The sequence below is a fragment of the Euprymna scolopes genome, chromosome 15 (genome assembly GCF_053919585.1).
Source record: "Euprymna scolopes isolate OS-2025 chromosome 15, ASM5391958v1, whole genome shotgun sequence".
Taxonomy (NCBI): Eukaryota; Metazoa; Mollusca; class Cephalopoda; order Sepiida; family Sepiolidae; genus Euprymna; species Euprymna scolopes.
The window spans coordinates 53,378,803-53,404,696 of NC_136496.1; the positions used below are offsets into that span (position 1 = coordinate 53,378,803).

Consider the following 25,894-nt stretch of genomic DNA (forward strand, 5'->3'; position numbering starts at 1 on the left):
ATTAGTAACATATCCAAGAATTATGAAAAATGAAGTTTTAGTTATTTGATTGGTGTGTTTATAATGAAATAAACAGCCCAGTCAATGTGGCAAATTTATGATTTTAGTAAGAATTGGGCGATTAGATGTGCGCACTCATTAAATTTGATTGTCGAAATTCATAACATATCCAAGAATTATAAAAAATTATGAAATGTGAGGTATTTTATTGATGTGTTTGCAATGAAATAAACAGCCCAGAAATGTCTCAAAGGTATTATTTTAGTAAGAGGAGAGGGATTATGTGATTGAACTCAGAAAAAATGACGTTTGAAATTAGCAACATATCTAAAAATAATGAAAAATGGTGAAATGTGAGTTATTTGATTGGTGTATTTGTAATGAAGTAGACAGACCAGGCAATGTGTGGAAGTTATTATTTTAGTAAGAGGTCGCGATTATTTTGGTTATTTCATTAAAAATAAGTGTCGAAATTAGTAACATATCCAAGAATTATGAAAAATTATATAATGTGACTTCTTTGGTGGGTTTGTAATGAAATAACCAGCCATACAATGTCTAAAAGTTATTATTTTAGTGATAGAAGGGGGCAATAATGTGGATTTACTCATGAAAAGTGATAGTCGAAATTAGTAACATACCATAGTCTATGTATCAAAGTTTTTATTTTAGTAAGAGTGGCGGCGATAATGTAAGTTAAATCATGTGACATGGTTGTTGAAATTAGTAACATATCCAAAAATTATAAAAAATGATGAAATGTGAGTTATTTGGATGATGTGTTTGTAATGAAAAACCAGCCAAGACAATGTCTCAAAGTTATTATTTTAGACAAGTGAGCGATAATGTGGGTTAAATTGTTGAAATTTGTAACAATCCAAGAATTATGGGATTTAATGAGATACGTCCACATATATACTTACAGATTACCCGGAGTCACCCTGGATTCAATGAGATACATTCAAATCTATGCAAGCAGAATACACGGTCGCCTGGGATGTAATGAGATAGATGCAAATATATACTAGCAGAATACTTGGCGTTGCCTTGGATTGAATTAGATTGATTGAAATATGTTCTAACAGAATACCTTGCGTCACCCAGGATTTAATGAGATTGATTGAGATATATACTAGCAAAACACCCAGCATTGCCCGGGATTGAATGAAATAGGTGAGAATATACATTAGTAAAATGCCTGGCATCGCTTGGGATTTGATGAGATAAATGTGTTGTATATTACCCGTCCTTTCATATACATGCTATAAATGACCTATCCTAGGTAAGATACAATTATTTCATGTGTAATACCCGTCTTATGTAGGTAAAATATTCTTTTGTTCGAAATAACAAATGATACATAAACATACAAAATTCCTCTCTCATAAGAATAACAAATATATTACAAAACCAAATTCAATTTTCTCATTGTTTATACGGCCCCTCTAGTCTATATATATAAAAGGCAAAATGTGTGGGACCATTTCGTGTATGTCTCGCAAAGGCTTTTTTCGCACGCGCTCCCTGGGGGGGGTTACTATTGCTTAGAACTGTTTATATACCCCCTATATAATAATATCTACGATTTGGGAACAAGTGTAGCGTATAGATTTATTTGCATCGACTCTTACAAAATTATTGCTATTTTGGCTTCTCACATGTTGATTCGGCTTTTTCGTATAAAAATCGAAACTAATTCAAAGTTAACAGCCTTCTCGGCATCGCGTCGGTAAACGTCCAGAAGCAATCAGCTTTGATCAATGTTGTATATCAGACAGTTGCTATTCAATCTGGACAATTGGGAGCTGGTTTCCCCCTCCCCAACATCTGTTGGGGAAAAAACAGTCAAATTTGGGTAAACAAACCCAAACGCTGCGTGACTTCTATTTGACCTTTTTAATTAGGTCAAATCGAAGCAGCAGAGTTAACTTTTATTGCGGACACGTGTTTTTAATACTTCAATAAATAAATTCAAACATGTCTCTGTCGTATGTCGCGGTGGCCCAGTGGTTAACGTCACATATTTTTTTTTTTCACACTTTAATTTCCAACTTTGCCTCAAGGGTTCGGGTTCGATCCTCATACTCACCTACCAAAACTTTTTTTAATTATTTTACCCCCCCCCCTCCCCGGAGTTTGGATTTACTCAAAACACCCGGACATCGCCGGGTACCCCCCGCTAGTCTATATATATAAAAGCAAAAATGTGTGTATGTATGTTTGTATGTATGTGTGTTTGTATGTCTCGCAAAAACTTTTGACATGGGTCATGGATTTTCACGAGATTGGTATCATTTTAAAGTTCCAACTGTCGCCCGACAAATATCGAAAAATTGGCCAAAAACATTAATTTCTTCATTCTAAAATCATCAGTTTTCTACAGGGAGGGGTCAGCAAAAACCATCCTCTCATGACAAGTTCGCTTCTACGCATGCGTTATATGACATCGGCACATGATTTAATTTAGATATTAAAAAAAAGACAACACAATTTCGTGGACGTCGTCTTAGCTCAGTTCCTAAGAGTGCAGGGTCATTATCTAAAGGTTTTGGTTTCGAATCGTGGTGTGAGGTGTCTTTTTCATTTTTTTAAAAATTTTAATATTGAAACAGGGTTATTTAAGCCAGTGTTTTTTGGGGGGGTTTTTATTTTTCAGATTTTTTAAAGAAGTTTTAACGTTCGTTTTTCTGTTTTCTTTTTCGCGTTTTCTTTTTTTTTGTTTTTTCCATTTTTACATTTAACATCGTTCGTTTGCCTTACGTTAGTTTTTTTTTTTTTTTTTCGATTTTCTAAAGTTTTAACATTTATTTTTTTTTTTAAATATTTACTTTGCTTATTCTTATGTTTTGATTAACACCCCCCGCCCCCGCCCGAGCACACACACCTCTAAACACCCGGGCAACTCCGGGTACCCCCCCCTGCTAGTATATATATAAAAGTGAATATGTCTGTGTGTCTCTCTGTGTACACTTCCCTACCAAATAATTCTGTCAATTTTCGGTCTACAGACTCGAGATTTGACATAAGGGGTAGTGAGATTTGAGAAAATCATTTTAATTAGTTTTCGGCCAGAAATTTGGCTGCTAAGGGGTCAAAGTTCAATGATTTGACCTTTGAGAACTCTACCAAACTCCTCCACCAATTTTTGGGTCTAAACACTTGAAATTTTAGATATAGGTTACTTGGAATCTAACTTTATAATATGATTTGAGCCCAAAACAATAAATGTTAAGGAGTCATAATTGGAGTCAAAGTTTTTAAAAAACTCAACCAAAATCTCAATCAATGTGATCTCAACCAAATTACTCAGCCAATTTTTGGTTTAAACATTTGAAATTTTACATAAAGTGTATTCAGATATAGGGCAAGCTTTTTAATCATTTTTTTTCTGAAAATTTGGCTTCCAAGGGGTCAAGTTCAAACGATTTTACCTTTGCGGTCTCTAGCAAACTATTAAGCCAATTTTTGGTCCAAGTATTTGAAATTTTACATAAAGGGTAACAAAATAATGCTTAATATAATGAATAAGTAGCAAATATTCATTTAAAAAAAATGAATTAAAATTTTTTTTTAAATATTCTTTTGGTTTATTTTGATGTATATATTTAGAGGAAATTTTAAATATTTAAAGAAAACATATGAGAAAAAATAAGTAAATCAGTCATAAAAAGAGTTTAATTTAACATTTTTCTTATGGCAGAAGTGATATGCTTTCATAATATGTTGAAAATAAAATCATAATTTTAAATGTTTTTGTTTTCCTTTCATTAGCATTATAAATAATTAAAAAAAATAATGTTAGCTTTTTTATACACAAAGTAAAAAACGCAAAAAAATATTTTACATAGATCCCATACATAAGTATGAGACACCATCCAATGATATATGCATAACATTTATTTGCAGCATTTTAGCATTAAATATTCTTGGAAAGGATTTCATGTATCATAAAAAAAAAAAAAAAACCTAATCTATTTGCTAAGAAATGATTGTTATACACTAGTGAAATATAAGAGTAAATTTCAGAACTCAGATTTTGTTTTAAGAGAAAATGAGTTTTTTTGTTTTTATTAACAAAAATAATGAATAATTGTAGGCAATTTTTTTATTTTATTTTATTGATGAATGTTCTGATAGTTTGGTATCTAGAACAGATTATGTTCTTGTTAAATTTGATTATTTGTATTCAGGGATTTTTTCAAATAATCATGAATCTCAGATTGTTGGATAAATTTCTGTTTAATATATTTAATATCGATATGTTCTAAAAACATTTAAGAAAACATATTTAATTTGCCTAAAAAACTAAGCTACATAATTTTTTTTTTTTTCTAACCCAAGACCCAACAATCGGCCTGAACCATCTACCCCTTCAGCAAGTGCTGTTCTCCCTGGTGGCACAGATCCTGGCAGTGAAATGGATCAAGCCCGACGGCGCAGAGAAGAAGAGAATGAGATTGAGGAAGAATATGAGAAACCCAAACGCTGTAAGTTATTTTAGCATGTCTTATCAAGTGTCAAAACTATCATTCTGTTATTACTACTACTGCTGCCACTACTACTTTGCAATGTATAATCTTGTAATTCTTTTTTTTTATTTATTTAAATTTTAAATTCTATCTTAAATTTAAAAACAAAACAAACATATCAACAAAATGTCTTTAAAATCTTGCTTTGTTTAACAGCAAATACTGGAGCAGCCATTGCCCCTCCTATGTCGTTGATTGAGGAAGATACTGCAGCAAAAGAAGGTAAGCAAATTATTTTCACTATTACAAAAACTACAACTTTGAAAATGTATCTTTGTTATAACAAAGACTAACATTAAATTAACATTACATTAACTAAAATTGAACCAAGACTAACTAAAATACAAACTGCTTTATAGCAAATTGCCTGTGTGATTGCAATTAGCTGTTAGACTCAGAAACTCCTATGTCATGCGGTGCATGAGACAGTCAAAGTATACAATCATTTTCGATCTGAAGCCAGATCCGTAGCATATCTTCAGTTTCCTCCTGCTGAAATTTTTCTTGATTGTCTGCTTCTAGTTCATTTTGGATCTTTTTTCATCAGGGGTTCATTAGGGTACATTGTTGGCAGTTCTCTCTGAGGTCAATCTTGGGATAGGTCCTAGTTAGCCTAGATGCTGTTTGCAGATTATTTATGATCATACCTATTGGTGTTGTGTGATTCTAACTTCTTGGTTGATAATTTTTGTAAAGCTCTTGGTTATCATTTTTAATAGCCGATCAATAGCTATGGCAAAGTTGAACAAACCAATTGCTGAAATCATCTTCCGTTTGTATGCAATATTTGGAGTTTGCCTACAATGGAAGGAGATGTTAAATGTAAATTTAAATAAATGACACTAAGACAGGCAGTCAACCATAAATGTGCTGGAGAAGCAAAAGTGAAAAAAAATGAGTATTAATAAAAAGCCAGCAGAAGAAGAGATGAAGAGAAAATAGCATGGAAAGGAACAAGTGAAAAAGATTAGGATATTGAATATATGTGTTCATGTTATTGTCACTGTTAGTTTAGGATTATTAGAATGAAAGCTGCAGAAAGATTACAGTCATTAGTGTTATGTGCTTCTTCTTTAAAATTCACTGCACCACAACCAATCTTTCCCTCATCCATAGAGAAGGGGAGATAACTCAACTGGTTTAACTTTGCTGGTGTCTTCTTGTGAGAACTAGAATTCCTAAAAATAAAAAAAATAAAACAACAAAAGCAAAACAAATCAAGTCTCTCAAAATTTCCGAAAAGGCTTTCATCTTTGTCGGAGAATCTGCTCTCACCCCTGATCCATTTAATTTGAATTTCCTTCTTCACCTTCATTTCCTTCAGTCTGGCCACATTAACTCTCAAACAACGGTCACTCACAACATTTGATGAATGTGAAGTTTCTACCTGAGGTGCAAGAATTTCAGGCAATCTAGATAGTCTGAATATACTCTGAAGCATACCGACTCTCAATGTATACCAGTATCAGCTGCTTCACCAACGCAAGACTTTCTAACGCTAATGAACACATTTTGTTACACGGTCAAGCATTTTGGATGACCAACATATAAGAGCCATCCTGTTCATTTTGTCACAAAGGTGATAAAGCCACCGTGTGAAGATCCATCCTCCAAACTCCTAGGTGGCATCTGAATAACAAATAATATTAAGGTTTCCCAAACAGCGGAAAAGATAGTTAACATGTTCTTGATTTTAACTTTATTATGAACTTGTTTGTCTCAAGGAGTAACTTCACCTTTTAGGGATTTTCCAATATTATTCATTTTACACACATTAAATGATACATATGGTCGAGTCTGGGGGGATACCCACATAATTTGACCTGTCAATCGCTTTAGCTTCGTCTTCTCATCCTCACTCAATTCATCACCCTTCCTTAATGATCTCCCTTTTTTGATATATATATATATATATATAGATGAAATACATAAATCTTGATCTATGATAGTCTCACTTTTTGCTTGTTTAACATTTAATCCCAACAATTACATATTTCACTTTCATGTTTTCCAATTTTAATATGTTCTTAAATTCTCCAATCACATTTTTCTGAAATAGATAATTTCCACAGAATATGAAGTGATCCACATATATTGCCAGAATGCCTATCATGTGACCAGTGGCATTGTGTGAAAGAAACAGTAGCATTGCGTGAAAGAAACAGTGGCATTTTGTGAAAGAAACAGTACATTGTGTGAAAGAAACAGTGGCATTGTGTAAAAGAAATAGTACATTGTGTGAAAGAAACAGTGGCATTGTGTGAAAGAAACAGTGGCATTGTGTGAAAGAAACAGTGGCATTGTGTGAAAGAAACAGTGGCATTGTGTGGCATTGTGTGAAAGAAACAGTACATTGTGTGAAAGAAACAGTACATTGTGTGAAAGAAACAGTGGCATTGTGTGAAAGAAACAGTACATTGTGTGAAAGAAACAGTACATTGTGTGAAAGAAACAGTGCATTGGGTGAAAGAAACAGTACATTGTGTGAAAGAAACAGTGGCATTGTGTGAAAGAAACAGTGGCATTGTGTAAAAGAAACAGTACATTGTGTGAAAGAAACAGTGGCATTGTGTAAAAGAAACAGTGGCATTGTGTGAAAGAAACAGTACATTGTGTGAAAGAAACAGTGGCATTGTGTGAAAGAAACAGTGGCATTTTGTGAAAGAAACAGTACATTGTGTAAAAGAAACAGTACATTGTGTGAAAGAAACAGTGGCATTGTGTGAAAGAAATAGTACATTGTGTGAAACAGTGGCATTTTGTGAAAGAAACAGTACATTGTGTGAAAGAAACAGTACATTGTGTGAAAGAAACAGTGGCATTGTGTAAAAGAAACAGTGGCATTGTGTGAAAGAAACAGTGGCATTGTGTGAAAGAAACAGTACATTGTGTGAAAGAAACAGTACATTGTGTGAAAGAAACAGTGGCATTGTGTGAAAGAAACAGTGGCATTGTGTAAAAGAAACAGTGGCATTGTGTGAATGAAACAGTACATTGTGTGTAAGAAACAGTGGCATTGTGTGAAAGAAACAGTGGCATTGTGTGAAAGAAACAGTGGCATTGTGTGAAAGAAACAGTGGGATTGTGTGAAAGAAACAGTGGCATTGTGTGGCATTTTGTGAAAGAAACAGTGGCATTGTGTGAAAGAAACAGTGGCATTGTGTGAAAGAAACAGTACACTGTGTGAAAGAAACAGTGGCATTGTGTGAAAGAAACAGTGGCATTGTGTAAAAGAAACAGTGGCATTGTGTGAAAGAAACAGTGGCATTGTGTGAATGAAACAGTACATTGTGTGAAAGAAACAGTGGCATCGTGTGAAAGAAACAGTACATTGTGTGAAAGAAACAGTGGCATTGTGTGAAAGAAACAGTACATTGTGTGAAAGAAACAGTGGCATTGTGTGAAAGAAACAGTGGCATTGTGTGGCATTTTGTGAAAGAAACAGTACATTGTGTGAAAGAAACAGTGGCATTGTGTGAATGAAACAGTACATTGTGTGAAAGAAACAGTGGCATTGTGTAAAAGAAACAGTGGCATTGTGTGAAAGAAACAGTGGCATTGTGTAAATGAAACAGTACATTGTGTGAAAGAAACAGTGGCATTGTGTGAAAGAAACAGTGGCATTGTGTGAAAGAAACAGTGGCATTGTGTGAAAGAAACAGTGGCATTGTGTGGCATTTTGTGAAAGAAACAGTACATTGTGTGAAAGAAACAGTACATTGTGTGAAAGAAACAGTGGCATTGTGTGAAAGAAACAGTACATTGTGTGAAAGAAACAGTGGCATTGTGTGAAAGAAACAGTGGCATTGTGTAAAAGAAACAGTGGCATTGTGTTAAGGAAACAGTGGCATTGTGTGAATGAAACAGTGGCATTGTGTGAATGAAACAGTACATTGTGTGAAAGAAACAGTACATTGTGTGAAAGAAACAGTGGCATTGTGTAAAAGAAACAGTGGCATTGTGTGAAAGAAACAGTGGCATTGTGTGAAAGAAACAGTACATTGTGTGAAAGAAACAGTACATTGTGTGAAAGAAACAGTGGCATTGTGTGAAAGAAACAGTGGCATTGTGTAAAAGAAACAGTGGCATTGTGTGAATGAAACAGTACATTGTGTGTAAGAAACAGTGGCATTGTGTGAAAGAAACAGTGGCATTGTGTGAAAGAAACAGTACATTGTGTGAAAGAAACAGTGGGATTGTGTGAAAGAAACAGTGGCATTGTGTGGCATTTTGTGAAAGAAACAGTGGCATTGTGTGAAAGAAACAGTGGCATTGTGTGAAAGAAACAGTACACTATGTGAAAGAAACAGTGGCATTGTGTGAAAGAAACAGTGGCATTGTGTAAAAGAAACAGTGGCATTGTGTGAAAGAAACAGTGGCATTGTGTGAATGAAACAGTACATCGTGTGAAAGAAACAGTGGCATCGTGTGAAAGAAACAGTACATTGTGTGAAAGAAACAGTGGCATTGTGTGAAAGAAACAGTACATTGTGTGAAAGAAACAGTGGCATTGTGTGAAAGAAACAGTGGCATTGTGTGGCATTTTGTGAAAGAAACAGTACATTGTGTGAAAGAAACAGTGGCATTGTGTGAATGAAACAGTACATTGTGTGAAAGAAACAGTGGCATTGTGTAAAAGAAACAGTGGCATTGTGTGAAAGAAACAGTGGCATTGTGTAAATGAAACAGTACATTGTGTGAAAGAAACAGTGGCATTGTGTGAAAGAAACAGTGGCATTGTGTGAAAGAAACAGTGGCATTGTGTGAAAGAAACAGTGGCATTGTGTGGCATTTTGTGAAAGAAACAGTACATTGTGTGAAAGAAACAGTACATTGTGTGAAAGAAACAGTGGCATTGTGTGAAAGAAACAGTACATTGTGTGAAAGAAACAGTGGCATTGTGTGAAAGAAACAGTGGCATTGTGTAAAAGAAACAGTGGCATTGTGTTAAGGAAACAGTGGCATTGTGTGAATGAAACAGTGGCATTGTGTGAATGAAACAGTACATTGTGTGAAAGAAACAGTGGCATTGTGTTAAAGAAACAGTGGCATTGTGTGAAAGAAACAGTACATTGTGTGAAAGAAACAGTGGCATTGTGTGAAAGAAACAGTGGCATTGTGTAAAAGAAACAGTGGCATTGTGTTAAGGAAACAGTGGCATTGTGTGAATGAAACAGTACATTGTGTGAAAGAAACAGTGGCATTGTGTGAAAGAAACAGTGGCATTGTGTGGCATTTTGTGAAAGAAACAGTACATTGTGTGAAAGAAACAGTATCATTGTGTGAAAGAAACAGTACATTGTGTGAAAGAAACAGTACATTGTGTGAAAGAAACAGTACATTGTGTGAAAGAAACAGTACATTGTGTGAAAGAAACAGTGCATTGTGTGGAAGAAACAGTACATTGTGTGAAAGAAACAGTGGCATTGTGTGAAAGAAACAGTGGCATTGTGTGAAAGAAACAGTACATTGTGTGAAAGAAACAGTGGCATTGTGTAAAATAAACAGTGGCATTGTGTGAAAGAAACAGTACATTGTGTGAAAGAAACAGTGGCATTGTGTGAAAGACACAGTGGCATTGTGTGAAAGAAACAGTGGCATTGTGTAAAAGAAACAGTGGCATTGTGTGAAAGAAACAGTACATTGTGTAAAAGAAACAGTGGCATTGTGTTAAAGAAACAGTACATTGTGTAAAAGAAACAGTACATTGTGTGAAAGAAACAGTACATTGTGTGAAAGAAACAGTGGTATTGTGTGAAAGAAACAGTGGCATTGTGTGAAAGAAACAGTGGCATTGTGTGAAAGAAACAGTGGCATTGTGTGAAAGAAACAGTACATTGTGTGAAAGAAACAGTACATTGTGTGAAAGAAACAGTGCATTGGGTGAAAGAAACAGTACATTGTGTGAAAGAAACAGTGGCATTGTGTGAAAGAAACAGTGGCATTGTGTAAAAGAAACAGTACATTGTGTGAAAGAAACAGTGGCATTGTGTAAAAGAAACAGTGGCATTGTGTGAAAGAAACAGTACATTGTGTGAAAGAAACAGTGGCATTGTGTGAAAGAAACAGTGGCATTTTGTGAAAGAAACAGTACATTGTGTAAAAGAAACAGTACATTGTGTGAAAGAAACAGTGGCATTGTGTGAAAGAAATAGTACATTGTGTGAAACAGTGGCATTTTGTGAAAGAAACAGTACATTGTGTGAAAGAAACAGTGACATTGTGTAAAAGAAACAGTGGCATTGTGTGAAAGAAACAGTGGCATTGTGTGAAAGAAACAGTACATTGTGTGAAAGAAACAGTACATTGTGTGAAAGAAACAGTGGCATTGTGTGAAAGAAACAGTGGCATTGTGTAAAAGAAACAGTGGCATTGTGTGAATGAAACAGTACATTGTGTGAAAGAAACAGTGGCATTGTGTGAAAGAAACAGTGGCATTGTGTGAAAGAAACAGTACATTGTGTGAAAGAAACAGTGGGATTGTGTGAAAGAAAAAGTGGCATTGTGTGGCATTTTGTGAAAGAAACAGTGGCATTGTGTGAAAGAAACAGTGGCATTGTGTGAAAGAAACAGTACACTGTGTGAAAGAAACAGTGGCATTGTGTGAAAGAAACAGTGGCATTGTGTAAAAGAAACAGTGGCATTGTGTGAAAGAAACAGTGGCATTGTGTGAATGAAACAGTACATTGTGTGAAAGAAACAGTGGCATTGTGTGAAAGAAACAGTGGCATTGTGTGGCATTTTGTGAAAGAAACAGTACATAGTGTGAAAGAAACAGTACATTGTGTGAAAGAAACAGTGGCATTGTGTGAATGAAACAGTACATTGTGTGAAAGAAACAGTGGCATTGTGTAAAAGAAACAGTGGCATTGTGTGAAAGAGACAGTGGCATTGTGTAAATGAAACAGTACATTGTGTGAAAGAAACAGTGGCATTGTGTGAAAGAAACAGTGGCATTGTGTGAAAGAAACAGTGGCATTGTGTGAAAGAAACAGTGGCATTGTGTGGCATTTTGTGAAAGAAACAGTACATTGTGTGAAAGAAACAGTACATTGTGTGAAAGAAACAGTGGCATTGTGTGAAAGAAACAGTACATTGTGTGAAAGAAACAGTGGCATTGTGTGAAAGAAACAGTGGCATTGTGTAAAAGAAATAGTGGCATTGTGTGAAAGAAACAGTGGCATTGTGTGAAAGAAACAGTGGCATTGTGTGAAAGAAACAGTACATTGTGTGAAAGAAACAGTGGCATTGTGTGAAAGAAACAGTACATTGTGTGAAAGAAACAGTGGCATTGTGTGAAAGAAACAGTGGCATTGTGTGAAAGAAACAGTGGCATTGTGTGGCATTTTGTGAAAGAAACAGTACATTGTGTGAAAGAAACAGTGGCATTGTGTGAAAGAAACAGTACATTGTGTGAAAGAAACAGTACATTGTGTGAAAGAAACAGTACATTGTGTGAAAGAAACAGTGCATTGTGTGAAAGAAACAGTACATTGTGTGAAAGAAACAGTGGTATTGTGTGAAAGAAACAGTGGCATTGTGTGAAAGAAACAGTACATTGTGTGAAAGAAACAGTGGCATTGTGTGAAAGAAACAGTACATTGTGTGAAAGAAACAGTGGCATTTTGTGAAAGAAACAGTGGCATTGTGTGAAAGAAACAGTGGCATTGTGTGAAAGAAACAGTACATTGTGTGAAAGAAACAGTGGCATTGTGTGAAAGAAACAGTGGCATTGTGTGAAAGAAACAGTGGCATTGTGAGAATGAAACAGTACATTGTGTGAAAGAAACAGTGGCATTGTGTGAAAGAAACAGTGGCATTGTGTGAAAGAAACAGTACATTTTGTGAAAGAAACAGTGGCATTGTGTAAAAGGAACAGTGGCATTGTGTGAAAGAAACAGTACATTGTGTGAAAGAAACAGTGGCCTTGTGTGAAAGAAACAGTGGCATTGTGTGAAAGAAACAGTGGCATTGTGTAAAAGAAACAGTGGCATTGTGTGAAAGAAACAGTACATTGTGTAAAAGAAACAGTGGCATTGTGTTAAAGAAACAGTACATTGTGTAAAAGAAACAGTACATTGTGTGAAAGAAACAGTACATTGTGTGAAAGAAACAGTGGCATTGTGTGAAAGAAACAGTGGCATTGTGTGAAAGAAACAGTACATTGTGAAAGAAACAGTACATTGTGTGATAGAAACAGTACATTGTGTGAAAGAAACAGTACATTGTGTGAAAGAAACAGTACATTGTGTGAAAGAAACAGTACATTGTGTGAAAGAAACAGTGCATTGTGTGGAAGAAACAGTACATTGTGTTAAAGAAACAGTCGCATTGTGTGAAAGAAACAGTGGCATTGTGTGAAAGAAACAGTACATTGTGTGAAAGAAACAGTGGCATTGTGTAAAAGAAACAGTGGCATTGTGTGAAAGAAACAGTACATTGTGTGAAAGAAACAGTGGCATTGTGTGAAAGACACAGTGGCATTGTGTGAAAGAAACAGTGGCATTGTGTAAAAGAAACAGTGGCATTGTGTGAAAGAAACAGTACATTGTGTAAAAGAAACAGTGGCATTGTGTTAAAGAAACAGTACATTGTGTAAAAGAAACAGTACATTGTGTGAAAGAAACAGTACATTGTGTGAAAGAAACAGTGGTATTGTGTGAAAGAAACAGTGGCATTGTGTGAAAGAAACAGTACATTGTGTGAAAGAAACAGTGGCATTGTGTGAAAGAAACAGTACATTGTGTGAAAGAAACAGTGGCATTTTGTGAAAGAAACAGTGGCATTGTGTGAAAGAAACAGTGGCATTGTGTGAAAGAAACAGTACATTGTGTGAAAGAAACAGTGGCATTGTGTGAAAGAAACAGTGGCATTGTGTGAAAGAAACAGTGGCATTGTGAGAATGAAACAGTACATTGTGTGAAAGAAACAGTGGCATTGTGTGAAAGAAACAGTGGCATTGTGTGAAAGAAACAGTGGCATTGTGTAAAAGGAACAGTGGCATTGTGTGAAAGAAACAGTACATTGTGTGAAAGAAACAGTGGCCTTGTGTGAAAGAAACAGTGGCATTGTGTGAAAGAAACAGTGGCATTGTGTAAAAGAAACAGTGGCATTGTGTGAAAGAAACAGTACATTGTGTAAAAGAAACAGTGGCATTGTGTTAAAGAAACAGTACATTGTGTAAAAGAAACAGTACATTGTGTGAAAGAAACAGTACATTGTGTGAAAGAAACAGTGGCATTGTGTGAAAGAAACAGTGGCATTGTGTGAAAGAAACAGTACATTGTGAAAGAAACAGTACATTGTGTGATAGAAACAGTACATTGTGTGAAAGAAACAGTACATTGTGTGAAAGAAACAGTGCATTGTGTAAAGAAACAGTACATTGTGTGAAAGAAACAGTGGCATTGTGTGAAAGAAATAGTGGCATTGTGTGAAAGAAATAGTGGCATTGTGTGAAAGAAACAGTGGCATTGTGTGAAAGAAACAGTGGCATTGTGTGAAAGAAACAGTGGCATTGTGTGAATGAAACAGTATATTGTGTGAAAGAAACAGTGGCATTGTGTGAAAGAAACAGTGGCATTGTGTGAAAGAAACAGTGGCATTGTGTAAAAGAAACAGTTGCATTGTGTGAAAGAAACAGTGGCATTGTGTGGCATTTTGTGAAAGAAACAGTACATTGTGTGAAAGAAACAGTGGCATTGTGTGAAAGAAACAGTACATTGTGTGAAAGAAACAGTACATTGTGTGAAAGAAACAGTACATTGTGTGAAAGAAACAGTACATTGTGTGAAAGCAACAGTACATTGTGTGAAAGCAACAGTACATTGTGTGGAAGAAACAGTACATTGTGTGAAAGAAACAGTGGCATTGTGTGAAATAAACAGTGGCATTGTGTGAAAGAAACAGTACATTGTGTGAAATAAACAGTGGCATTGTGTAAAAGAAACAGTGGCATTGTGTGAAAGAAACAGTACATTGTGTGAAAGAAACAGTGGCATTGTGTGAAAGAAACAGTGGCATTGTGTAAAAGAAAGAGTGGCATTGTGTAAAAGAAACAGTGGCATTGTGTGAAAGAAACAGTACATTGTGTAAAAGAAACAGTGGCATTGTGTTAAAGAAACAGTACATTGTGTAAAAGAAACAGTACATTGTGTGAAAGAAACAGTACATTGTGTGAAAGAAACAGTGGTATTGTGTGAAAGAAACAGTACATTGTGAAAGAAACAGTACATTGTGTGAAAGAAACAGTACATTGTGTGAAAGAAACAGTGCATTGTGTGAAAGAAACAGTACATTGTGTGAAAGAAACAGTGGCATTGTGAGAATGAAACAGTACATTGTGTGAAAGAAACAGTGGCATTGTGTGAAAGAAACAGTACATTGTGTGAAAGAAACAGTGGCATTGTGTAAAAGGAACAGTGGCATTGTGTGAAAGAGACAGTACATTGTGTGAAAGAAACAGTGGCCTTGTGTGAAAGAAACAGTGGCATTGTGTAAAAGAAACAGTGGCATTGTGTGAAAGAAACAGTACATTGTGTGAAAGAAACAGTACATTGTGTAAAAGAAACAGTGGCATTGTGTTAAAGAAACAGTACATTGTGTAAAAGAAACAGTACATTGTGTGAAAGAAACAGTACATTGTGTGAAAGAAACAGTGGCATTGTGTGAAAGAAACAGTGGCATTGTGTGAAAGAAACAGTACATTGTGAAAGAAACAGTACATTGTGTGATAGAAACAGTACATTGTGTGAAAGAAACAGTACATTGTGTGAAAGAAACAGTGCATTGTGTAAAGAAACAGTACATTGTGTGAAAGAAACAGTGGCATTGTGTGAAAGAAACAGTGGCATTGTGTGAAAGAAACAGTGGCATTGTGTGAAAGAAACAGTGGCATTGTGTGAAAGAAACAGTGGCATTGTGTGAATGAAACAGTATATTGTGTGAAAGAAACAGTGGCATTGTGTGAAAGAAACAGTGGCATTGTGTGAAAGAAACAGTGGCATTGTGTAAAAGAAACAGTTGCATTGTGTGAAAGAAACAGTGGCATTGTGTGGCATTTTGTGAAAGAAACAGTACATTGTGTGAAAGAAACAGTGGCATTGTGTGAAAGAAACAGTACATTGTGTGAAAGAAACAGTACATTGTGTGAAAGAAACAGTACATTGTGTGAAAGAAACAGTACATTGTGTGAAAGCAACAGTACATTGTGTGGAAGAAACAGTACATTGTGTGAAAGAAACAGTGGCATTGTGTGAAAGAAACAGTGGCATTGTGTGAAAGAAACAGTACATTGTGTGAAATAAACAGTGGCATTGTGTAAAAGAAACAGTGGCATTGTGTGAAAGAAACAGTACATTGTGTGAAAGAAACAGTGGCATTGTGTGAAAGAAACAGTGGCATTGTGTGAAAGAAACAGTGGCATTGTGTAAAAGAAACAGTGGCATTGTGTGAAAGAAACAGTACATTGTGTAAAAGAAACAGTGGCATTGTGTTAAAGAAACAGTACATTGTGTAAAAGAAACAGTACATTGTGTGAAAGAAACAGTACATTGTGTGAAAGAAACAGTGGTATTGTGTGAAAGAAACAGTACATTGTGAAAGAAACAGTACATTGTTTGAAAGAAACAGTACAATGTGTGAAAGAAACAGTGCATTGTGTGAAAGAAACAGTGGCATTGTGTGAAAGAAACAGTGGCATTGTGTGAAAGAAACAGTGGCATTGTGTAAAAGAAACAGTGGCATTGTGTGAAAGAAACAGTACATTGTGTGAAAGAAACAGTGGCATTGTGTGAAAGAAACAGTGGCATTGTGTGAAAGAAACAGTGGCATTGTGTGAAAGAAACAGTGGCATTGTGTGAAAGAAACAGTGGCATTGTGTGAATGAAACAGTACATTGTGTGAAAGAAACAGTGGCATTGTGTGAAAGAAACAGTGGCATTGTGTGAAAGAAACAGTACATTGTGTGAAAGAAACAGTGGCATTGTGTAAAAGAAACAGTGGCATTGTGTGAAAGAAACAGTACATTGTGTGACAGAAACAGTGGCATTGTGTGAAAGAGACAGTGGCATTGTGTGAAAGAAACAGTACATTGTGTGAAAGAAACAGTGGCATTGTGTAAAAGAAACAGTGGCATTGTGTGAAAGAAACAGTACATTGTGTAAAAGAAACAGTGGCATTGTGTGAAAGAAACAGTACATTGTGTAAAAGAAACAGTACATTGTGTGAAAGAAACAGTACATTGTGTGATAGAAACAGTACATTGTGTGAAAGAAACAGTGGCATTGTGTGAAAGAAACAGTGGTATTGTGTGAAAGCAACAGTGGCATTGTGTGAAAGAAACAGTACATTGTGTAAAAGAAACAGTACATTGTGTGAAAGAAACAGTACATTGTGTGAAAGAAACAGTGGCATTGTGTAAAAGAAACAGTGGCATTGTGTGAAAGAAACAGTACATTGTGTGAAAGAAGCAGTACATTGTGTGAAAGAAACAGTTGCATTGTGTGAAAGAAACAGTGGCATTGTGTGAAAGAAACAGTACATTGTGTGAAAGAAACAGTACATTGTGTGAAAGAAACAGTGGCATTGTGTGAAAGAAACAGTGGCATTTTGTGACAGAAACAGTGGCATTGTGTGAAAGAAACAGTGGCATTGTGTGAAAGAAACAGTACATTGTGTGAAAGAAACAGTACATTGTGTGAAAGAAACAGTGGCATTGTGTGAAAGAAACAGTGGCATTGTGTGAAAGAAACAGTGGCATTGTGTGAAAGAAACAGTACATTGTGTAAAAGAAACAGTGGCATTGTGTGAAAGAAACAGTGGCATTGTGTGAAAGAAACAGTACATTGTGTGAAAGAAACAGTGGCATTGTGTGAAAGAAACAGTGGCATTTTGTGAAAGAAACAGTACATTGTGTGAAAGAAACAGTGGCCTTTTGTGAAAGAAACAGTGGCATTTTGTGAAAGAAACAGTGGCATTGTGTGAAAGAAACAGTGGCATTGTGTGAAAGAAACAGTGCATTGTGTGAAAGAAACATTGGCATTGTGTGAAAGAAACAGTACATTGTGTGAAAGAAACAGTACATTGTGTGAAAGAAACAGTGGAATTGTGTGAAAGAAACAGTGGCATTGTGTGAAAGAAACAGTGGCATTTTGTGAAAGAGACAGTACATTGTGTGAAAGAAACAGTGGCATTTTGTGAAAGAAACAGTGGCATTGTGTAAAAGAAACAGTGGAATTGTGTGAAAGAAAAGTTACATTGTGTGAAAGAAACAGTGGCATTGTGTGAAAGAAACAGTACATTGTGTGAAAAAAACAGTGGCATTGTGTGAAAGAAACAGTACATTCTGTGAAAGAAACAGTGGCATTGTGTGAAAGAAACAGTGGCATTGTGTGAAAGAAACAGTACATTGTGTAAAAGAAACAGTGGCATTGTGTGAAAGAAACAGTGGCATTGTGTGAAAGACACAGTACATTGTGTGAAAGAAACAGTGGCATTGTGTGAAAGAAACAGTACATTGTGTGAAAGAAACAGTGGCATTGTGTGAAAGAAACAGTGGCATTTTGTGAAAGAAACAGTACATTGTGTGAAAGAAACAGTACATTGTGTGAAAGAAACAGTGGCATTGTGTGAAAGAAACAGTACATTGTGTGAAAGAAACAGTACATTGTGTGAAAGAAACCGTGGCATTGTGTGAAAGAAACAGTGGCATTGTGTGAATGAAACAGTACATTGTGTGAAAGAAACAGTGGCATTGTGTGAAAGAAACAGTGGCATTGTGTGAAAGAAACAGTACATTGTGTGAAAGAAACAGTGGCATTGTGTGAAAGAAACAGTCGCATTGAGTGGCATTTTGTGAAAGAAACAGTGGCATTGTGTGAAAGAAACAGTGGCATTGTGTGAAAGAAACAGTACATTGTGTGAAAGAAACAGTGGCATTGTGTGAAAGAAACAGTGGCATTGTGTAAAAGAAACAGTGGCATTGTGTGAAAGAAACAGTGGCATTGTGTGAATGAAACAGTACATTGTGTGAAAGAAACAGTGGCATTGTGTGAAAGAAACAGTACATTGTGTGAAAGAAACAGTGGCATTGTGTGAAAGAAACAGTACATTGTGTGAAAGAAACAGTGGCATTGTGTGAAAGAAACAGTGGCATTGTGTGGCATTTTGTGAAAGAAACAGTACATTGTGTGAAAGAAACAGTACATTGTGTGAAAGAAACAGTGACATTGTGTGAATGAAACAGTACATTGTGTGAAAGAAACAGTGGCATTGTGTAAAAGAAACAGTTGCATTGTGTAAAAGAAACAGTGGCATTGTGTAAATCAAACAGTACATTGTGTGAAAGAAACAGTGGCATTGTGTGAAAGATACAGTGGCATTGTGTGAAAGAAACAGTGGCATTGTGTGAAAGAAACAGTGGCATTGTGTTGAATTTTGTGAAAGAAACAGTACATTGTGTGAAAGAAACAGTGGCATTGTGTGAAAGAAACAGTACATTGTGTGAAAGAAACAGTGGCATTGTGTGAAAGAAACAGTGGCATTGTGTAAAAGAAACAGTGGCATTGTGTAAAAGAAACAGTGGCATTGTGTTAAAGAAACAGTGGCATTGTGTGAATGAAACAGTACATTGTGTGAAAGAAACAGTGGCATTGTGTGAAAGAAACAGTGGCATTGTGTGAAAGAAACAGTGGCATTGTGTGAAAGAAACAGTGGCATTGTGTGAAAGAAACAGTGGCATTGTGTGAAAGAAACAGTGGCATTGTGTGAAAGAAACAGTGGCATTGTGTGGCATTTTGTGAAAGAAACAGTACATTGTGTGAAAGAAACAGTGGCATTGTGTGAAAGAAACAGTACATTGTGTGAAAGAAACAGTACATTGTGTGAAAGAAACAGTACATTGTGTGAAAGAAACAGTACATTGTGTGATAGAAACAGTGCATTGTGTGGAAGAAACAGTACATTGTGTGAAAGAAACAGTGGCATTGTGTTAAAGAAACAGTGGCATTGTGTGAAAGAAACAGTACATTGTGTGAAAGAAACAGTGGCATTGTGTAAAAGAAACAGTGGCATTGTGTGAAAGAAACAGTACATTGTGTGAAAGAAACAGTGGCATTGTGTGAAAGAAACAGTGGCATTGTGTGAAAGAAACAGTGGCATTGTGTAAAAGAAACAGTGGCATTGTGTGACAGAAACAGTACATTGTGTAAAAGAAACAGTGGCATTGTGTGAAAGAAACAGTCGCATTGTGTGGCATTTTGTGAAAGAAACAGTGGCATTGTGTGAAAGAAACAGTGGCATTGTGTGAAAGAAACAGTACATTGTGTGAAAGAAACAGTGGCATTGTGTGAAAGAAACAGTGGCATTGTGTGAAAGAAACAGTGGCATTGTGTGAATGAAACAGTACATTGTGTGAAAGAAACAGTGGCATTGTGTGAAAGAAACAGTGGCATTGTGTGAAAGAAACAGTACATTGTGTGAAAGAAACAGTGGCATTGTGTAAAAGAAACAGTGGCATTGTGTGAAAGAAACAGTGGCATTATGTGAAAGAAACAGTGGCATTGTGTGAAAGAAACAGTGGCATTGTGTGAAAGAAACAGTACATTGTGTGAAAGAAACAGTACATTGTGTGAAAGAAACAGTGGCATTGTGTGAAAGAAACAGTGGCATTGTGTGAAAGAAACAGTGGCATTGTGTGAAAGAACCAGTACATTGTGTAAAAGAAACAGTGGCATTGTGTGAAAGAAACAGTGGCATTGTGTGAAAGAAACAGTACATTGTGTGAAAGAAACAGTGGCATTGTGTGAAAGAAACAGTACATTGTGTGAAAGAAACAGTGGCATTTTGTGAAAGAAACAGTACATTGTGTGAAAGAAACAGTGGCCTTTTGTGAAAGAAACAGTGGCATTTTGTGACAGAAACAGTGGCATTTTGTGAAAGAGACAGTACATTGTGTGAAAGAAACAGTGGCATTTTGTGAAAGAAACAGTGGCATTGTGTAAAAGAAACAGTGGCATTGTGTGAAAGCAACAGTACATTTTGTGAAAGAAACAGTGGCATTGTGTGAAAGAAACAGTACATTGTGTGAAAAAAACAGTGGCATTGTGTGAAAGAAACAGTACATTGTGTGAAAGAAACAGTGGCATTGTGTGAAAGAAACAGTGGCATTGTGTAAAAGAAACAGTACATTGTGTAAAAGAAACAGTGGCATTGTGTGAAAGAAACAGTGGCATTGTGTGAAAGAAACAGTACATTGTGTGAAAGAAACAGTGGCATTGTGTGAAAAGAACCGGTACATTGTGTGAAAGAAACAGTGGCATTGTGTGAAAGAAACAGTGGCATTTTGTTAAAGAAACAGTACATTGTGTGAAAGAAACAGTGGCATTGTGTGAAAGAAACAGTACATTGTGTGAAAGAAACAGTGGCATTGTGTGAAAGAAACAGTGGCATTGTGTGAAAGAAACAGTTGCATTGTGTGAATGAAACAGTACATTGTGTGAAAGAAAAAGTGGCATTGTGTGAAAGAAACAGTGGCATTGTGTTAAAGAAACAGTACATTGTGTGAAAGAAACAGTGGCATTGTGTGAAAGAAACAGTGGCATTGTGTGGCATTTTGTGAAAGAAACAGTGGCATTGTGTGAAAGAAACAGTACATTGTGTGAAAGAAACAGTGGCATTGTGTGAAAGAAACAGTGGCATTGTGTGAAAGAAACAGTGGCATTGTGTGAAAGAAACAGTGGCATTTTGTGAAAGAAACAGTACATTGTGTGAAAGAAACAGTACATTGTGTGAAAGAAACAGTGGCATTGTGTGGCATTTTGTGAAAGAAACAGTGGCATTGTGTAAAAGAAACAGTGGCATTGTGTGAAAGAAACAGTACATTGTGTGAAAGAAACAGTGGCATTGTGTGAAAGAAACAGTGGCATTGTGTAAAAGAAACAGTGTCATTGTGTGAAAGAAACAGTGGCATTGTGTGAATGAAACAGTACATTGTGTGAAAGAAACAGTGGCATTGTGTAAAAGAAACAGTACATTGTGTGAAAGAAACAGTACATTGTGTGAAAAAAAAAGTGGCATTGTGTGAAAGAAACAGTGGCATTGTGTGGCATTTTGTGAAAGAAACAGTACATTGTGTGAAAGAAACAGTACATTGTGTGAAAGAAACAGTGGCATTGTGTGAATGAAACAGTACATTGTGTGAAAGAAACAGTGGCATTGTGTAAAAGAAACAGTGGCATTGTGTAAAAGAAACAGTGGCATTGTGTAAATGAAACAGTACATTGTGTGAAAGAAACAGTGGCATTGTGTGAAAGATACAGTGGCATTGTGTGAAAGAAACAGTGGCATTGTGTGAAAGAAACAGTGGCATTGTGTTGCATTTTGTGAAAGAAACAGTACATTGTGTGAAAGAAACAGTACATTGTGTGAAAGAAACAGTGGCATTGTGTGAAAGAAACAGTACATTGTGTGAAAGAAACAGTGGCATTGTGTGAAAGAAACAGTGGCATTGTGTAAAAGAAACAGTGGCATTGTGTTAAAGAAACAGTGGCATTGTGTGAATGAAACAGTACATTGTGTGAAAGAAACAGTGGCATTGTGTGAAAGAAACAGTGGCATTGTGTGAAAGAAACAGTACATTGTGTGAAAGAAACAGTGGCATTGTGTGAATGAAACAGTACATTGTGTGAAAGAAACAGTGGCATTGTGTGAAAGAAACAGTGGCATTGTGTGAATGAAACAGTACATTGTGTGAAAGAAACAGTGGCATTGTGTGAAAGAAACAGTGGCATTGTGTGAAAGAAACAGTGGCATTGTGTAAAAGAAACAGTGGCATTGTGTGAAAGAAACAGTGGCATTGTGTGAATGAAACAGTACATTGTGTGAAAGAAACAGTGGCATTGTGTGAAAGAAACAGTACATTGTGTGAAAGAAAGAGTGGCATTGTGTGAAAGAAACAGTACATTGTGTGAAAGAAACAGTACATTGTGTGAAAGAAACAGTGGCATTGTGTGGCATTTTGTGAAAGAAACAGTACATTGTGTGAAAGAAACAGTACATTGTGTGAAAGAAACAGTGACATTGTGTGATTGAAACAGTACATTGTGTGAAAGAAACAGTGGCATTGTGTAAAAGAAACAGTGGCATTGTGTAAAAGAAACAGTGGCATTGTGTAAATGAAACAGTACATTGTGTGAAAGAAACAGTGGCATTGTGTGAAAGATACAGTGGCATTGTGTGAACGAAACAGTGGCATTGTGTGAAAGAAACAGTGGCATTGTGTTGAATTTTGTGAAAGAAACAGTACATTGTGTGAAAGAAACAGTACATTGTGTGAAAGAAACAGTGGCATTGTGTGAAAGAAACAGTACATTGTGTGAAAGAAACAGTGGCATTGTGTGAAAGAAACAGTGGCATTGTGTAAAAGAAACAGTGGCATTGTGTAAAAGAAACAGTGCATTGTGTTAAAGAAACAGTGGCATTGTGTGAATGAAACAGTACATTGTGTGAAAGAAACAGTGGCATTGTGTGAAAGAAACAGTGGCATTGTGTGAAAGAAACAGTGGCATTGTGTGAAAGAAACAGTGGCATTGTGTGAAAGAAACAGTGGCATTGTGTTAAAGAAACAGTGGCATTGTGTGGCATTTTGTGAAAGAAACAGTACATTGTGTGAAAGAAACAGTGGCATTGTGTGAAAGAAACAGTACATTGTGTGAAAGAAACAGTACATTGTGTGAAAGAAACAGTACATTGTGTGAAAGAAACAGTACATTGTGTGATAGAAACAGTGCATTGTGTGGAAGAAACAGTACATTGTGTGAAAGAAACAGTGGCATTGTGTTAAAGAAACAGTGGCATTGTGTGAATGAAACAGTACATTGTGTGAAAGAAACAGTGGCATTGTGTAAAAGAAACAGTGGCATTGTATGAAAGAAACAGTACATTGTGTGAAAGAAACAGTGGCATTGTATGAAAGAAACAGTGGCATTGTGTGAAAGAAACAGTGGCATTGTGTAAAAGAAACAGTGGCATTGTGTGACAGAAACAGTACATTGTGTAAAAGAAACAGTGGCATTGTGTGAAAGAAACAGTCACATTGTGTGGCATTTTGTGAAAGAAACAGTGGCATTGTGTGAAAGAAACAGTGGCATTGTGTGAAAGAAACAGTGGCATTGTGTGAATGAAACAGTACATTGTGTGAAAGAAACAGTGGCATTGTGTGAAAGAAACAGTGGCATTGTGTGAAAGAAACAGTACATTGTGTGAAAGAAACAGTGGCATTGTGTAAAAGAAACAGTGGCATTGTGTGAAAGAAACAGTGGCATTATGTGAAAGAAACAGTGGCATTGTGTGAAAGAAACAGTGGCATTGTGTGAAAGAAACAGTACATTGTGTGAAAGAAACAGTGGCATTGTGTGAAAGAAACAGTACATTGTGTGAAAGACACAGTGGCATTGTGTGAAAGAAACAGTGGCATTGTGTGAAAGAAACAGTGGCATTGTGTGAAAGAACCAGTACATTGTGTAAAAGAAACAGTGGCATTGTGTGAAAGAAACAGTGGCATTGTGTGAAAGAAACAGTACATTGTGTGAAAGAAACAGTGGCATTGTGTGAAAGAAACAGTACATTGTGTGAAAGAAACAGTGGCATTTTGTGAAAGAAACAGTACATTGTGTGAAAGAAACAGTGGCCTTTTGTGAAAGAAACAGTGGCATTTTGTGACAGAAACAGTGGCATTTTGTGAAAGAGACAGTACATTGTGTGAAAGAAACAGTGGCATTTTGTGAAAGAAACAGTGGCATTGTGTAAAAGAAACAGTGGCATTGTGTGAAAGAAACAGTACATTTTGTGAAAGAAACAGTGGCATTGTGTGAAAGAAACAGTACATTGTGTGAAAAAAACAGTGGCATTGTGTGAAAGAAACAGTACATTGTGTGAAAGAAACAGTGGCATTGTGTAAAAGAAACAGTACATTGTGTAAAAGAAACAGTGGCATTGTGTGAAAGAAACAGTGGCATTGTGTGAAAGAAACAGTACATTGTGTGAAAGAAACAGTGGCATTGTGTGAAAGAAACAGTACATTGTGTGAAAGAAACAGTGGCATTTTGTTAAAGAAACAGTACATTGTGTGAAAGAAACAGTACAGTGTGTGAAAGAAACAGTGGCATTGTGTGAAAGAAACAGTGGCATTGTGTGAATGAAACAGTACATTGTGTGAAAGAAACAGTGGCATTGTGTGAAAGAAACAGTGGCATTGTGTTAAAGAAACAGTACATTGTGTGAAAGAAACAGTGGCATTGTGTGAAAGAAACAGTGGCATTGTGTGGCATTTTGTGAAAGAAACAGTGGCATTGTGTGAAAGAAACAGTACATTGTGTGAAAGAAACAGTGGCATTGTGTGAAAGAAACAGTACATTGTGTGAAAGAAACAGTGGCATTGTGTGAAAGAAACAGTGGCATTTTGTGAAAGAAACAGTACATTGTGTGAAAGAAACAGTACATTGTGTGAAAGAAACAGTGGCATTGTGTGAAAGAAACAGTACATTGTGTGAAAGAAACAGTACATTGTGTGAAAGAAACAGTGGCATTGTGTGAAAGAAACAGTGGCATTGTGTGAAAGAAACAGTGGCATTGTGTGAATGCAACAGTACATTGTGTGAAAGAAACAGTGGCATTGTGTGAAAGAAACAGTGGCATTGTGTGAAAGAAACAGTACATTGTGTGAAAGAAACAGTGGCATTGTGTGAAAGAAACAGTGGCATTGTGTGGCATTTTGTGAAAGAAACAGTGGCATTGTGTAAAAGAAACAGTGGCATTGTGTGAAAGAAACAGTACATTGTGTGAAAGAAACAGTGGCATTGTATGAAAGAAACAGTGGCATTGTGTAAAAGAAACAGTGTCATTGTGTGAAAGAAACAGTGGCATTGTGTTAATGAAACAGTACATTGTGTGAAAGAAACAGTGGCATTGTGTGAAAGAAACAGTACATTGTGTGAAAGAAACAGTACATTGTGTGAAAGAAACAGTACATTGTGTGAAAGAAACAGTGGCATTGTGTGAAAGAAACAGTGGCATTGTGCGGCATTTTGTGAAAGAAACAGTACATTGTGTGAAAGAAACAGTACATTGTGTGAAAGAAACAGTGGCATTGTGTGAATGAAACAGTACATTGTGTGAAAGAAACAGTGGCATTGTGTGAAAGAAACAGTGGCATTGTGTAAAAGAAACAGTGGCATTGTGTAAAAGAAACAGTGGCATTGTGTAAATGAAACAGTACATTGTGTGAAAGAAACAGTGGCATTGTGTGAAAGATACAGTGGCATTGTGTGAAAGAAACAGTGGCATTGTGTGAAAGAAACAGTGGCATT

At 36.1% G+C, this 25,894-nt stretch overlaps 1 protein-coding gene across 1 annotated transcript in view; it reads left to right on the forward strand.

Moving 5' to 3' along the window:
- The window catches only part of LOC145293827 (splicing factor 45-like), a 269,412-nt gene that overhangs the window by 159,576 nt on the left and 83,942 nt on the right, over window positions 1-25,894 (forward strand). Inside the window, exons 6-7 of the mRNA XM_080140477.1 lie at window positions 4,342-4,487; window positions 4,686-4,751. Of these exons, the coding sequence (XP_079996603.1) occupies window positions 4,342-4,487; window positions 4,686-4,751 (212 nt within the window). The remainder of the gene's footprint in view (window positions 1-4,341; window positions 4,488-4,685; window positions 4,752-25,894) is intronic.